The sequence below is a fragment of the Vicia villosa genome, unplaced genomic scaffold (assembly GCF_029867415.1).
Source record: "Vicia villosa cultivar HV-30 ecotype Madison, WI unplaced genomic scaffold, Vvil1.0 ctg.001122F_1_1, whole genome shotgun sequence".
Taxonomy (NCBI): domain Eukaryota; kingdom Viridiplantae; phylum Streptophyta; class Magnoliopsida; order Fabales; family Fabaceae; genus Vicia; species Vicia villosa.
Genome location: NW_026705489.1, coordinates 143098 through 159623, shown reverse-complemented (window position 1 = coordinate 159623; position 16526 = coordinate 143098). Strand labels below are relative to the sequence as shown.

Sequence of the window (16526 nt, the reverse complement as noted above, 5' to 3'; positions counted from 1 at the left end):
TTTTAAAACCACGATTTTGGTCCCTCTTTTGAATTTTCTATTGAAAAAGATACATGAATATAGACTAATTTTGCAGAAAAAGACAAAATAGGGGGACGAAAATTGCACAGAAAACTTAAAAAGGGGACTAAAATAGTGATTTTTAAAATAGGGGGAACAAAATCAAGAAAAAGACAAAATAGGGGACTAAAGTTACAATTAAGCCAAAAAGGCTTAATCGCAATTTTGTAACTTCTTAAAAAATAAATATAAAAAATTATGAAATATTTTCTTTAAAACTGAAATAAAAGGGCATTAAACTCATGTCATTCCAAATAGTTTTTTGAAAAAAAGTTGTGCCCATGTAACATATTATCTGAATAATTACCAATTTCTTACTCTTTTTTTTACTTTATCTTCTTTCTTTTAGTAAGCAAGACAACGAGGGAAGAATGTCAAACTCAATATTTAAGGCAATTATATCCAAATGAATGCTACATTTGTCTGATTAATTATGACGATCCCTACGTTCACTCTTTTTGAAATTCAAATTTCTAAAGTCAAAGGAGGAACACACCTAGAATGCAAATTTCTAAACCAATTATTTGTCTTTGAAGAAGATAATAATTTGTACTTACCTATTATGCAATTATATGGAATGTCGTATATATGTAGGGAGAGAGTACCAATTTTGTTGATGATCAAAAAAGAGAAAGTACCATTTTTGTCCTACCCTAGGTTGTATCATGCACTTAAACTAGAGGGTACGTACAATTTTGAACTATTCTCAATAAATGAAATGAAAGAAATAAGGGGCACGCTCCTCCCATTTCAAAATTGAATTTGTCTTTGAGTTCTCGTCGCATCAACCAAAGTAACCAAAATATTGATTCTATGAGAATTTCTTAATTCACATTAAATAGTGAAAAAATATCTTATAAAAATAAAAATATTTTTTTAATTTTAAAAAATATATTTTTGGACGCACCATAAAATATATTAAATACGTATATAAATTATACCTTAATTTTATGAAAGATAATAATTCAAAAATATGTTTTTAAAATCCAAAAATATATTTTTGAAATATTGTACTGTATTTCTTTACCCCAATTTATCCGGGTAAGGATCCTCTTCCTTTAGGGAGGGAAAAATTGATTTTAGGCCAAAAAATGAATAAGACAAGAGAAATGATGTTTATTTTGGAGGGAAAAAAGATGCGAGAGAAAGTAAATTATGATAGAGATAGAGAGAAAGTTAGAGAAAGGTAGAGAGTTGAAATATAAGAAATCCTTCCACAAATATGTAATCATTTGGTTGATTGTAAAAGTGGAAAAATATTGTGGTTTAAACTTGAAAAGGGCTTATAAAGATAAAGAGTACATTGGGGTAAATTGGATTTGGATCCTTTAACTTTCAACTCTCTATTTTTCTCTAACTTTCTCTCTATCTCTCTCATGATTTACTTTCTCTCACATCTTTTTTCCCTCTAAAATAAACATCATTTCTCTTGTCTTATTCATTTTTTTGGCCTAAAGTCACTCTATCTTTCCTTCCATAAAGGTAGAGGATCCTTACCCATAATCTTACTACTATTAAGTTACTGTACAAATCATATTCAACTTAAAAATAAAAGCATTTGATTTATTGATGCCATTGAATAAAAATGTAAATGGTTAGATAAAAGTGGTGTAGAAAATCACTAGAGAAAAAAACGTAATATGTGGCTAATATATGGCTCAGTGGTTTTAGAAATCTATTTTTGAAGATACATTTCTAAAATAATTTAATCATAAAAGTGAATTGCATATGTTTGAGGTTCCCTGGTTATATCTAGAGTAAAGATATTCTATTGAAAGAGTGAGATGTTAAATAGGTGAACTAAATAGAAAATCAATAAGATTCAATTTCGCAAGTGCTCGTGAAACAAACAAAGTTAATTGCCTAATGGGCATTCGTTAATCACAAATTGCATAAACTTCTTGAAGTTAACTTTATAGAACCAAGGAGTATTAAAATTGTTGGAAGGGAGTAAGGTATTGACCATGAGTACCAATGCCCCTACAAAGGAAACCTCAATGTAGTTTATCTTAAAAAATAATTCAACTTTTGGTTAATTTAATCGAGTGACCATTGGTTATTTTTTTGTTTAAAAAAGTTCGAGTGATTTTGCACTTTGCTCCATCTTAGAATCATAAATTAGGTGTAGGCCGAAGTTGAAGAATCCTGAACTGGTGGTGTTGATCTCTTATACGACAGTGGTGTTGATCTCTTATACGACAGTGTAAGATGGACTTGCAAGATTAGCACTTCAATGTCTAAGTTAGTTCATGATTTAAGAACAATATAGTAAAAAGTGGAGATCAGAAAAAATACCTTGCATATCACATGAAGTAACTTTTATACCTTAGGTCGTGTGAAGTGGATTGACATAAATTTGGTTATTAGCAATTTAGGCCTTTGGCCGACCCAAAAAAGTTGTCCCTAAGGCTTGCATTTAAAACTGTGTCTTCAAGGTTTACATCAACAATTGGAAGAATTTTAAATCTGACTACTTTTTAGCCACACCTCTTGCTCTTCCAGCTCACAAAGAGTTTTGTGTCGTTTCTTCTATCCCTTGATGGTCACACGTGTTGTACAGAGCGGTAGCAAAAATTTTGGTCTTTCGAACATTTCTCTAAATGTGCCAAGAGTTATTGGGTACCCCATGATGCCCTCATTGACGCTGATAAAGAGATGGAGGTGATTATAGTTTCATTTTTGTGTGTGATGATTTGATACCCTATAAGGAAGTGGCGAATGTCGGTTCTGTGGAGAAGTGGAAATGGGTGTTTGGTAAGACATCCGCTTTGTTTCCCTGGTGATCATATCGATCTGCTTAAGTTATACTTTATTATCTCTTCCTTTCATATAAGTATAAGAAAAATTCGAACCCGTTAACAGGGTGATCCCGACTATCCCAGATTCTCCTAGAGGCCTCTCTAAGAAAAAGCGTGTCAGGATCAGTGATGTTGTCCCCAATAAAGATTGGGGGGAAGAAACGAGCTTGAACCTAGGAGTGATACTGTCGGAGGGTCAAAAGAAGTGTCTCCTTATTTTCCTACTTTGTTGTCCGACCCTTCTTCCCAATTTTCTAGGAAATTGGAAAATCTTATCTCCGACGAGGAACGTGTCTTTGTTGGTTAACTTCCTTCTTTTGTCCGTCTTAAACTGGAAAAGGAGATAGCTATCGGGGTTATGAGGAAAATGGCTTTCCCTAACAAGTTAGTAGTTGAGCCTAAATAGATTTTGGCTTCTTATGTCCTACCTCAAGAGGTGTATTTTAAGGGCTCGATGTGACCTAACCGAGAAGAAGAGGGAGAATCTTGAGGAAGGTCGTCTGGTGATATAGGGTAACATAGAACATCATTCTTTGTTATTTGAAGAAAGGTGTCTCTATGGATCCTCAACAGAGTTGGGCGAGCAGGTGGAGAGTCTTGAGGGTCAACTTAAGAAGATGGAAGATGATGCTTTCCGGGGAAAAATTGAAGCACAAATTGTTTCCCCCATTATTCGCGGTGTTGTGGAGGAGCTGGCCGAATGGGATAATGATATGTTGACAAGAGAGGAAGCTCTCTGGGGTCAGTTGACAACACTTAAGGCTCGGTATCATGAAATTGGTTTTTTGAAAAAGAATGATGAGCGTCCTGTATCAATTGAAATCTTTAGCTCTAGAGCTTATTGCTTTCTGTGCTTCTTTCCATCTTTTCTGATTACTTTGTTGTGTATTATATGTAGCTTTTTATTATTTTTGGAAATACCTTTTTGTATTTATCATTCCAAGCGTTCGCATTTTGTTTTTGTCTTATGAGATGCGACCATGTATTTATATTTATACTGGGCTCCGCGTCACAGAGGATTGTTCCTGACCAAAGGAAGAGGATCCATGTCCCTGCCTTTGAAGTATGACTCAGATCAAGGTCGACGTCTTCAGGCTTCACCGGACCCGCCCTCATATTTCTCAACTTCGCATTCTTTAAAATTCAATTTAAATCCATCTAACAAAGGTTCTTAAAATGAGAATAGATATTTCAGTAAAAATAAAAGATTTTCTTCTGCCACCTCCTAAACATACCTGACACCCTACCTATTTTTTGTATTGATCAAAATGTCCTTCTCATTATTTACTTCATCTTAAAATAAAATTTGGTCAAAAAAGCACTAAAATTCAAAATTTCGGTAGTACATTTAAAAAATTCAGTTGTTAATATCGGATAGGCCTATAGAAAAATGAAGTTAACACTATCCAATTTTTTGATAAATTCGGTGTGTTTTGTAATTTTCCAAAATTTTGAAATATTCAGTAGTTCATATTTGATAAGCAGAAAAGTAGAAGTTAACACTATCGGTTTTCTTTTGATAAATTCGGTATTTTATACTGAATATTTGAAAGTCAGGTATAAAATAACTATGATTCACATTGATTTTTTAAAATAAAAATCTGATAAAAACTCATGAAAATCCCCAAAAAGCATGTAAAAAAAACTCACAAATCTCTTAAAAATTGGATAAAAACTCATAGATTCTTAAAAAACTGGTAAAAACTCGTGAAATTTCTCAAAAACTCAATAAAACTCAGAAATTTCTCAAAAATCTAAAAAACACTAATTTTTAAAAATGTAAAAAGTCACAAAAGATATCATGGTAAAACCCTATTACATTGGATGTCAAGTACAACTTTGTAATTTCTTTTTTGTTTATCGGTGTTTTTTCCCGACCTCCTTATGTATTCAAGTTTTGAGAACCCTTAGTTCTCTTATTAATATATCCTTGCTTACACACAAAAAAAAAGTACAACTAGGGCGCTTGGGGTGGCAGAACAAAATCTCTAAAAACAAGAGTTTTTAACTTGTCACCCTTCAAGTTATACACGGCACCTCACATATTTTTCTATTTAAAAAAAAACCCCTTTATAATATTTACCATTCTAAAACTACAATTGGTCAAAAAAATTCATTTTTTTATGCAGTAAAATTTGAAATTTCCGGTAGTTAAAAACAAAATTTGTAGTACGAATTTTTTCGCATTTTGTGAAAAGTTTATATTTATACTAGAAGTTTGCAAAAATTTGGTATATTTTGGGGAAAACATTCATTTTTACCGGAATTTATGAAATTGCCGATGAAGAATTATCGAAAAAATTGAAAAATTTGGTAATCATTCTGGAAAATCAAAATACATTGCTGGGATTTTTGGAAAAATCTGATAATATCCAAGTAAAACCAGAAATTTTCAAAATACTGGTATACATGAAATTTAGCACAAATTCAAAAAATCCGGTAGTACAAATTAAAGCTTTACTTTGCGGTTCAGAACATGAAGGATCATCCGCATATTTCTGAACAAATTATACGCAGTTCATTACCATAGACGCGATATGTTTTCTTTTTACTCTATTAAGAATTTAAATGTTTTTTCGTCTCTATGATATTGATATTTTTATTATTTATATGTTATAAATGATAGATATTTTCCTCTCAAGCCGAAGTATTAGCATGGACACGGTCCATTGGTAAATAACATGGTATTATTATTGTCACTATTCATTCTGATACTGCAAATGGAATGTAAGAGAGGATAGATAAATTGATTATGGGTTCTGTGAGAGGAGGAAACTACAAAAGGAAGAATACATCTGAATGCAAAAGTCCCTCAAAAGACATCTATAGTATGAAAGTTAAGTGTTTTTTAGCATGAGATCTGTGCCTAGTGGCAGCGGTTGGAAGGTGATAGTTAGGTGCGGTTTGTACAACCATCAACTATATAAGGATTTAGATGACCATGACATATTGAGCCGTCTAAAAGATCATATAAGACAGAAGGTCAACCTACAAAGAGATTCTGTTTAAAATCAACGGAAGGTCAACCGTCAAGTATGCCGATTTCTTTGAGAGACCTTTCCTTGTCTCAATTTCTTGATTTCCCACATATAAAAATTAATGACATGGTTGATATTGGTGACGATAGAAATTGTGGTTTCCGTGTTATTGCGGCTCTACTTGGATGGAGTGAAGAGTCACGGTCTTTGGTTCGAACGCAATTAGATACCCAAGTTCATCAACACCCTCAATTGTATTTCAAATTGTTTTATAAACACAGTTTCTACAGTTAGAAGTGTCTTGCGAACAACTACCATAGATGTGCATGGTCGTGAAAAACTGGATGTTAATTATTTATATGTGTTATCCTATAGTTTGTAGATACAATGTCATATGCGTCTCCCTTTCCAAGAGACTTAACATCACTTTTCCACATTGTCTTAGCTGCACTCATACTAGTAGACATAAAGTCATTGTTGTTGGTTTTGTCAACAATAATTATTGGGTTTAGGTAAAGTTGAAACCTTATTATCCATTTGCGTCCGTGAGTGACTGTTGGAGACATAATTGTAATGAAGATGCAAAAATATGGAAAATAGCATATGCGATACAAATTAGGTATTGGGAAGATGAACTTAGAAAGTCATCATAATTTATTTTGTATTCTTATATGTCGCACATTTTTCCATTTTATATCTATATTTTTTCGTGTAGTTATTTTATCAAGTTATTTATTTCAAAAAAATAATAAAAGAAAATCAACAACTATTGTCTACTAGAATTTTCAAAATTTTCGAAACTTTTTAATACATAAAATATTTCAAATTTTCCAAAACTTTTTTATACACATCACAAATTTTAAATTTTGCGATATGGAACTACTTGCATGTTTCAAAAATTTCAAATTATCAGTATATTTTCATAGAAAACAAAAATTTCCAGAGTTCTTTATGGAATTTTTTATATTCAAGTAGTTTTAAACTAAATTTCCGATACTTCATCAATAATTTTGAAAACCAATAATTTTATTTTCTCAGGTGGTGGACACAATGAAGTTGTTGTGGGATATGCAATTTCACAAACCCTACTTTTCAATGCTCTTTTTCCAACAACATCTAGTGATTTAAACCTTCTCCACAATTCATCAATTGCATTACTCATATCCACCTCCGAATCAGCTTCCTCATCTAAAGGCAAGTCACCTTCCATAGATAGTATCCTCCATTGAAGATGAAAATTTTCTATTTGTAATGGGATTCCAACAACAATCGATCTTCCCATCTCACAAGCACAAGGTAGCCCATAACTTGTTCTCATAGTACAACCACATTTTTCCCTACTATTTAACACATAATCAAGCCTCGATAACTCTTCTGCAATGCGTCTCAAAGCAGCTCTCGATACTGAACCACGCAAATTATCATAAAATGGACTAATGTGTGCGTGCTCAACCTCATAAAAACTTTTTTGAAACGAAGCTCGAATGTTACCTATTTGGATTTTTAGGTTAGAATTCATAGCTTCCCAAACTTTGACCATGTCACCAAGGCTGTTTCCTATCATCTGCTTTAGCTTCCAATGTGCAGATTCAACCCTAAAATAAACAAAGAAGGTATAAAAAAATAATATTCCAAAAATTAATACTAAATAAATATTTTAAGAATTATGACATACCGATTTGTCGTGGTGTTACCAAAATGAAGCACTAGATTAATCCATGCGCCTACAAATCTTTGCCTATGTGGGATCAACCAAGTGTTCTTCACGTAATCGAGGAAGTCAGTACAAGCAAAGCATGCTTGTTCAAGATACTGCAACCGTACACCATACTCAACCTCATTACTAGCCCATACAACATCTTTCCACAATGTGCCTATCGTCTCTTGCATGTCTTTCATCACATATTCCTTGCATTTCATCCCAACATTTTTGTTAATATGAAAACGACATAGCAAGTTATGCGTCGTAGGAAAAACAACTTCAACTGCTTTCATTAAAGCAAGATCTCTATCCGTCAAAATCACTTGTGGAACCACATCTTTCTTCACAAACAATTGCTTCAGCTTATCCAAGACCCAAATATAACTCTCTGTCTGCTCACACTCCATATAAGCAAATGCAACCGCAAATGTCAACTCGGTCGATGTCATACCAACTATTTCAAACAGAGGTTGTCTATATTTGTTGGTCTTATAAGTGGCGTCCATAATCAAGACAGTAGGAAAAAGATTCAGCAACTTTACCGAATCTGGATGAGCCCAAAAAATATCTCTCACAACTTCACAATCATCCCGTTTCCTACTCCAATAAACATAGTTCGCCTCCTCTATAAGCTTAAGCAAATGTTGTATCTCACTTCTTGGACCTCTTATCTCCGCTTCAATCACACTTTTATGCTTGTATATTTGCGTGATCCGAGTGACGTTCTCAGGATCTCGCTCTTGCAAGGAAGTCAATATGTGTCAAGGCGGAACATGTCTCTTTGTCAAATCAGCAACATGCTGCTTCTCATCTGTTGTCAACCTACCAACAAATGAATGGCCTTCTAATCTATCTGGTAAACCATGATTATGAACTCCACATTTTACATCAACCTTCCATCCAGACTCATCTTTTGCCGGAGTCGATCTGATTTTGAATGGACATCCACATCTCTTAGTAGCACTTTGAGTCTCACTTTTATCCTTATATTTTCCACCTTTATCGCACGCAAATATAACTTTGTTACTTCTTCCTCTTTTGCCTGTTTCAGTGTCTGAACGCGCTATGATAACTGATCATACCTGATCAGAAGGGTCGTCAAGGCCTGCTCGGATGCTGGGTCTTCGTGAAGTGAGAGGGGGGGTGTACCTGCAAGGTACTCCGATGCCAAAGTGAGTAGAAGAGCAAAGGAGAGCAAGTACTAGCTAAGGTTAGAAGAGAATTGAATACCTGACCCTCTACTGAGAGAGGGTATTTATAGCCCCCAACGCTGGGCCATGATCACGCTAGTGGACTGGATTTCCAGGCCCAACTAGGAGACTGCCAGGTTTCCTAGGCGGAAATATCGGAGGTGCGTGATGCCCTCTGTCCTGGTTAACCGCTCCGGAATCCAAGGGAGACGCGGTCTTTTAGGGGCCACGTGTACTCCGTAGTATTCGGAGGATTGAGTATGGAGGAGTCCCACGAGGAGCAGGGTCCTTGGCGAGGAGGGCGCTCGCGGGGAGCATGGTCCTCGATAGGGATGTCAGCGAGGAGCACCTTTGCCGAGCAAGGGGGTGACGAGCACCATTTCACGTGATGGAGGGTGCAACCTGGTTTGGGCCTCGAAGGTCCAGTGGGCCGAAATTGGATTGGGCCAAGTCTTGGACCAGTCCAGAACAGGAGCCCCCCAAGTCGGAGTTCCGAGGAAGGAGCTTCGAGTTCTATTGTGGGTACTCGGCGCGGTGGTGGTCCTCGTCCGCCGTCGACTGCCCGAGCGTCATCATCTCGAGGAGGGGTCGATAAGTCGCGCGTGGGTGACACTCGCTGACGTGGCAGGGTAATGATTGCCTAGGGGTAGGAGGCGGCGCCTAGGGAATCTGTGTCAGCCGAGGTGACGTTTCGTATTCCGGGCAAAACCCCCTATAAAAGGGAGTAAAATCCCTCATTTGGGAATTTTTCTGCTCCCCGTTGTATGCTCGGCATCTAGGTCAATCTGCAAACCCAGCTTTTGCAAGCGTTTCTTCAGCAATCGAGTTTCTCCGAGGTCATGTCTCAATCAGGTGCGTTTGAGTTTTCTTTCTGGTTTAGAATGTCTTTTGTTTAATTTTATTGGGGATCTACGTAGTGATTCTACTGTTTTGCCGTCTAAGTCGGCAAACAGATGCAAGAACCTGACTTTCTCCTCGGGTTATTCATGCGATGCCCGGGGGATGTCAACGTAGACGTTGTACTTTTACTGATTCTGTTCGACCTCTTTACGCCCTAGCCCGTCAAATTCATATACTGGCCGGTAACGTTAAGTTGTTGGCCGGCTTATTCATAACTATGCCCGAAGTACTCTAGGGTTCTTCGTGCCTTGCCGGGCTAGATCCGAGCATTCGTGTTTCATTCGATAAGTTAATCTTTTCTCGGGCGATGACCTTGGCCGAGGATCAACGAATTCTTCGAGGGGGTTTGGTCGGTGGCTTTATCGCTCGCCGTTTCACCCTTTCACTTGCATCGCGGTGGAAGGGTGGATTTGATGATCATCGAATTCACTATTTCCTTCTGCGTGCAGGTGAATCAGGCTCGGGGTCCAGCTCGGGGTCCAGTTCTAGTTCTAGCTCGTGGGGTGGTTCGCATACCACGACCGCGAGCAGCTCTGAAGTCGAGGTAGTGGAGGTTGAGAGCTCGCACCTTACCGGGATAGAAGAGGGCGACGAGGAAGGGGTGCCCTCAGGATCTGATGAGGAGAGTCATTTAACTCCGCTTTTTGAATATGACTTCGAGGTGGACCTAGATTGGGTGGCCGAGGAGCCTCAGCTCGAGGTGTCCCGTGAGGTCGAAGATCGAGGGCCCAGTGACGAGTTGAATTTCCAGGTGATCTGCCCGAGGGCTGAGGAGCGTATTTGTTCCCACTTCCCTGGGGATAGCTTTACTATGTACGAGTATGTTTTCAGGGAGCTAGGGTTTCGCTTGCCTTTCACCAGTTTCCAAATTTCGCTATTGGCCCGTCTTGCGTTGGCCCCGTCCCAATTGCATCCGAACGCCTTTGCTTTCATGCGGGCTTTCGAGATTGTCTGCGACTACCTGGGTATCGGAGCTACGACCGACTTGTTCTGGCGTTGCTTCCGGGTCCAACGGAAGATGGCGGACGGGCGCTTTAGCTGGGTTTCCTTTAGGAACGCTGATCGGAAGCTTTTCAAAATGTATGTCGATTCGGTCAAGGACTTCAAAGACCGTTATTACATTATCCGCTTGCATAGTCGGGCAGCGTATACTTCGCTGTCGAAGATGATGACAGTGTGTGGCGAGAATGGTATCCCGGAAAGGGACGAGGAAGGGAAAGTCAGGACTAGGCTTTGCAGTGTGTTCCCTTCTGTCTGGTGGAAAGGCCACTTCAACTTCCCCCCTAAGTACTATGCTCGGGATGACGGGGATCTAGACGAGCAAGACACGGCGTCGTATCTCCGTCTCTGTCAGTGGGTGGACAGCTTTAGTCTTAGCCAGTGGGTGACGAGGACGGGGGAGCCTATTTATGACGAGGAGGGCGTGCCTAAGACTGAGGTTCGGGCCATTAACACTAAGGCTCTCCTGACGTGTAGGACGTCGGCGGAAACCAAGGCGTTGTTAGGTGGATGTTTCATCCTTTATTTTGATTTTTCAGTTAATGTTCTTCGCTAACTGTTTGTTTTGTATTTCAGATGCTATGCCAGTGAAGGAGGACAAGGTCCTGAAGGCGGCCCAGGATGGAAGGAGGATCCGGGCGTTAAAAAACAAGAATCGGGGGGTGGGTTCAGGTGAACATTCCGGCTCTGCTGGTTCTCCTCTGGTGATCCCGGAAGGGGGGACGCCGAAGAGGCAGCGTCGGTCGGAGATGTCCCGTGAAGATCCACCAGTCACGGGAGCTGAGCGCGGATTTGTACTCCCTCCTTGCTTCAAAGAGGGTCAGTTTTTCGAGAAGTTTCCTCTATCCATCTCTCCGGATGAGACTCGCCGAGTTGAGGAGATGTCTTCCCCGGCCCGGCTAAAGCAGTTGGCCAGCGACAGCGCTGCTGTAATGAGGGTTGTCGGAATGGCTCAAATATTTTCCCAAGGGGGTGCTGCTTCTGCTGAGGTCCTGCAGAAGGCGGAGGACGACAAGAAGGCCGCCGAGGAGGAAGCTGCCCGGCAAAAATCTCTTCGGGAGAAGATAAAGAAAAAGATGGAGGATCTTTTGAAGCAGAAAAATGAGGAGGTAGAGGAAGAGAAGAAGAAGGTTGCTGAACTCGAACAGGCTTGGGAGCCGACTGCCGAAGAATCCTCGGATGTGGCGGCCTTGAGGTCGAGGGCCGAGTTTGTCGAGAAGATTGACGACTTGAAGATCGAGCTTGCTGACATGGCCGAGGAGGGGTTCAAATGTGCCGTTCAGCAGTTGAAACTTCTGAATCCGGGTCTGAAGACGGACAACATTGGAATTTCGACCAGGATCGTGAACGGCCATCTGGTGCCCGGGACACCCGATGACGAGTGATCTTGTTTGGGGCCTGCGTGCCTTCTGTCTTCTTGGCCTGCGCGCCGTTTTTTGATTTTTAAGATTTTTGGGGCTTATGCCCGGTATATTTGGGGCCTGCGTGCCCGACATTTTGCTGTAACATTTGGACATCACCGGCCAGTCTGGTCGGTTTTTATTAATATGCCTTTTATGTTTGATTATCGTCTTGTTCATTTAGTGTTTTACTTTGTTGTTTGTTTGTGGACCCGGGTTATGTTTGTTCCTGGGAGATATTTTAGTACTTAGGAATTTTCGTAATTACTTATTGCTTCTGCTCGGACCAAGGTTATTTCCCCGGCGTGTGGTGTACGGACCGGGGTGCGCAGAGCGGGTGTGCGTCGTTAGCGGGCACGAGACCGCGGTCGGGGCCAAGTGCTCGCGGCGTGAACGATCCCATCGCGAGCTGGGGTTCTGCCGTGCAGGTACTGCCACGGAGGACCTAGGTGTAGAATCCGCCGTGTAGTCGGTTTTTCCATTTGACTGAGAAATCCGACTGTTGCTGTCGTGGAGCCTCGCGTTCGTACCAATGACGCGGGTCCGTGCCCGGCTATCGCCTGTGTTCGGTGTGGCTATCCGGGAAGTGTTAGGTCGTGTTCTAACTATAGTAGCGTCTGAGTTTTTCAGCGTTCCAAGGTCGAGCAAGTTTTTCTCCGAGGAGATTCTCGAGGTAATATGCGCCATTCTCGGTTTTATCATAAACTCGGTATGGGCCTTCCCAATTGGGGGCTAGTTTGCTCTCGCGCGAGTCTTTCATGTTTCTGCGGAGCACTAGGGCGCCGACTTCGAATTCGCGCTTGACAACTTTGGCGTTGTGGCGGAGAGCTATTTGTTGTTTTAATTTGGCTTCTCGGAGGGAAGACGCTGCTCGGATCTCTTCGACCAGGTCGAGTTCTTCCCTCATGGCTTCGTCGTTGAGCTCTTCCTCGAGGGGGAATTCTGTCCGCCGAGAGGGTTCGCGGATTTCTACAGGGATCACGGCCTCGGTGCCGTAAGTTAGCCTGAATGGAGTCTCGCCCGTGCTCGAGTGGGGCGTCGTCCTATATGCCCATAGTACACTGTGTAGTTCTTCGACCCAGGCTTTTTTAACTTCGCCGAGTCTCCTCTTCAGTCCTCGGAGGATGACTCGGTTGGCTGCCTCGGCTTGCCCGTTCGTCTGTGGATGCTCGACTGAAGTGAAATGTTGCTTCGTGCCGAGCTTGGCCACAAACTCTTGGAACTTTTTGTCAGTGAACTGGGTGCCATTGTCGGTGACTATGGCCTGAGGCACCCCGAACCGGGCGAGTATGTTTCGCTTGTAGAAACGGAGCACGTTTTGAGATGTGATTTTGGCGAGCGCCTCGGCTTCTATCCATTTCGTGAAGTAATCGACGGCGACCACGAGATATTTATTTTGGTACGAGCCGACCGGGAATGGTCCGAGGAGGTCCATTCCCCAGGTGGAGAAAGGCCAAGGTGATGATAGAGATTTAAGTTCGTTGGGAGGAGCCAAGTGCATGTCGGCATGACGCTGGCATTTGTCGCATTTACGGACATGTTCTTTGGCGTCTTGTTGCATGGTCGGCCAATAGTAGCCGGCCCTGAGGGCCTTCCTCGCTAGTGATCGGCCGCCGAGGTGTTGACCGTTGATTCCTTCGTGAAGCTCTTGGAGTATTTCGAGCGCTTGGGAGGCGTCGACACATTTAAGGAGAGGAATGGAGAAGCCTCATCGGTATAATTTGTTTTCGATGATAGTGTACGAGCAGGCTCGCCTTTTAATGGCTGAAGCTTCCTTTGGGTCGGCAGGAAGTTCGTCTTTCGTGAGGAAGTTGTATACCGGGGTCATCCAGCAGCGGTCGTCCCCGATAGCGAATACTTGTGGAGTTTGGGCGCTTTTGTCTATGCTCGGCTTGGATAGGATTTCCTGGATCACCGACTTGTTTCCACCCTTTTTCCTTGTGCTCGCGAGTTTGGATAATATGTCGGCGCGTGAGTTATGTTCCCGGGGAATATGCTCGACCTCCGCTTTGGCGAATCTTTTCATTTTTTCTTTGACGAGCATGAGGTATTCGGCTAGTGTGTCGTTTTTGGCTTGGTAATCGCCGCTGACTTGGGATGCGACGAGCTGGGAGTCAGTGTAGATCATGACTTCGCGAGCACCTACGTCCTCGGCGAGGCGTAGGCCTGCCAGGAGAGCCTCGTATTCGGCCTGGTTGTTTAACGTGGTGAAAGATAAGACCAGGGATACTTCGATGACGAGCCCCTCGTCGTTTTCTAGTATTATTCCGGCTCCGCTTCCCGAGTTGCTCGAGGCTCCATCTACGTAGATGGTCCATTTGTTTTTGGCGGGAGCCGGGCAGCTAGAAATTGAGGTCATCTCGGCAATGAAATCGGCGAGCGCCTGAGCTTTAAGCGCCTTTCTTCACTCGTATTGGATATCGAATTCGGATAGTTCGAGGGACCATCTTAGCATCCTTCCGGCCATGTCTGGTCGGCTGAGGAGTTGCTTGATGGGTTGGTCTGTCCGGACGACAATGGTGTGGGCGAGGAAATAGTATCTCAGCCTCCTGGCGGCCGTTATTAGGGCCAACGCGAATTTCTCTATCTGCTGATATCGCACCTCGGGCCCTTGTAGGGCTTTGCTCGTGAAGTATACGGGCCTCTGTCCGTCTTCCGTTTCTCGGATTAAGGCCGCGCTGGCCGCCTCGTTTGAGACAGCCAGGTAGAGATATAGGATCTCGTTGCCATCTGGTCGGGATAGGATGGGCGGTTTGGAAAGTACCTGTTTGAGATGAGATAATGCCCGTTCGCACTCCTCGGACCATTCGAAGGTCGCTTCTTTCCGAAGCAACTTGAAAAATGGGAGGGCATGCTGGGCGGATTTTGCGACGAAGCGGGATAGTGCTGTGAGCATTCCGTTTAGTACTTGGATAGATTTTTTATTGTTAGGGGTAGGAAGTTCCGTGAACGCTTGGCATTTATCCGGGTTGGCTTCTATTCTTCGCTCGGTTAGGTAGAATCCGAGGAACTTGCCCGCCCGTACTCCGAAGGTGCACTTCTCTGGGTTAAAACGCATCTTGCAGGATCTGGCCTGCTCGAACACCCGTTCAAGATGTGCCGTGTGATCGGCATCTTCTCGAGATTTGACGATCATGTCGTCCATGTATACCTCGAGGGTGTCGCCGATCTCTCCTCGGAAAACCTTGTTCATCATTCGTTGGTATGTAGCTCCGACGTTCTTGAGTCCGAAGGGCATTACGTTGTAGTAATAATTACCCGACTCGGTCATGAACGCCGTGCACTGCTTGTCGCATCTCGCCATGGGGATTTGATTGTATCTTGAATAAGCATCCATAAACGACAATAATTTATAGCCGGCCGAGTTGTCGACCAGCCTATCAATATTAGGTAATGGGTATGCATCTTTGGGGCATGCCCGGTTAACATCAGTATAATCAACACACATTCTCCATTTTCCATTAGATTTTTTGACTAGTACAACGTTTGAGAGCCAAGTTGAATACTTGGCCTCGGAAATAAAATTTGCCTCTAGGAGGTCTTTTACAGCTTTCTCGGCAGCCTCCGCTTTCTCGGGAGACTGCTGACGCCTACGTTGAACTACTGCTTTTGCGGTCGGGTTGATGGAGAGCGTGTGGCAGGCGACCTCAGGGTCGAGTCCGGGCATCTCTGCAGCGCTCCAGGCGAACAAGTCGGCGTTGTTCCTCAGGCAAGCTATGAGCTGCTTCCTCGGTGTATCCGGGATGTTCTTGCCGATCTTCACAGCCTTGTCGGGGTTGTCACCCAGAGGAATGAGCTCGAAATCCCCGTCTGGAATGGGCCGGATAGGGTGAGTTGTCTTCGGCTATGGCTCTTCGCCGTTCTTTAGTTCTTCTTCTGTGAACCGAGCGTCGAGGTCGACTGAGCTGACGTCTGTGGTCGTCTGCCGATCTTCAGGAGGGGATTTATCTTCAGCTCTTGGTTTTTTGTTGGAGCTGGAGGGTGGGGCGATTAGCTCCAGTCCCTTTACTGATGCGTCGAATATCCTCCTAGCAGCTTCGATGTCGGCATTGACAGTGACTACTCGTCCCCTCTTTGTATAGAACTTCATCTTCAGATGAACGGTTGAGGGAACGGCAGTGAGTTCGGCCAAAGTGGGGCGCCCGATGATGCAGTTGTAGAGGGTCTTGCAGTTTATCACCAAGAACCGTGTCTTGACTTTCCTGGAAGCTTCCCCCTCCCCGAAGGAGACGAGTAGTTCGACGTAACCCCACGGCTTTGTGGTTGTTCCGTTGAATCCTTGGAGGTCGGATCCCACGTAAGGAGTGAGATGTGAGTCGTCCAGCTGTAGGGTTTGGAAGAGGTGGGAGTACATGATGTCGACCGAGCTTCCCTCGTCGACCAGGACTCGTCGGACGTCGAAGTTCGCCATCCTCGCTCGCACGAGCAGTGGGATTGTGGCGTTCGGGGCGCCGCCGGGTAGCTCCTCCAAGTAGAAAGTAATCGGTTCTGACCTCCCT

The 16526-nt window shown here is 42.7% G+C and overlaps 1 protein-coding gene across 1 annotated transcript; it reads right to left on the bottom strand.

The window, feature by feature from the left end:
- Nucleotides 1-6818: 6818 nt before the first annotated feature.
- Nucleotides 6819-9841, bottom strand: LOC131633403 (PKS-NRPS hybrid synthetase cheA-like). The gene is made up of 4 exons (XM_058904115.1): nucleotides 9805-9841; nucleotides 8365-8580; nucleotides 7512-8277; nucleotides 6819-7431 (listed from the first exon to the last, which is right to left on the bottom strand). Exons 1-4 carry the CDS (start codon nucleotides 9839-9841, stop codon nucleotides 6819-6821), a joined length of 1632 nt encoding a protein of 543 aa, XP_058760098.1.
- Nucleotides 9842-16526: the final 6685 nt, after the last annotated feature.

Excerpts from the sequence above, each read along its gene's own strand:
- LOC131633403 (XM_058904115.1), bottom strand. The coding sequence starts at position 9,841 with ATGAATAAGCCGGCCAACAACTTAACGTTACCGGCCA. Across the intron at positions 8,581-9,804 it reads CAACTTAACGTTACCGGCCA|GCAAAAGAGGAAGAAGTAAC; the intron begins GTATATGAATTT and ends ACACTGAAACAG. Across the intron at positions 7,432-7,511 it reads GGTAACACCACGACAAATCG|GGTTGAATCTGCACATTGGA; the intron begins GTATGTCATAAT and ends TGTTTATTTTAG.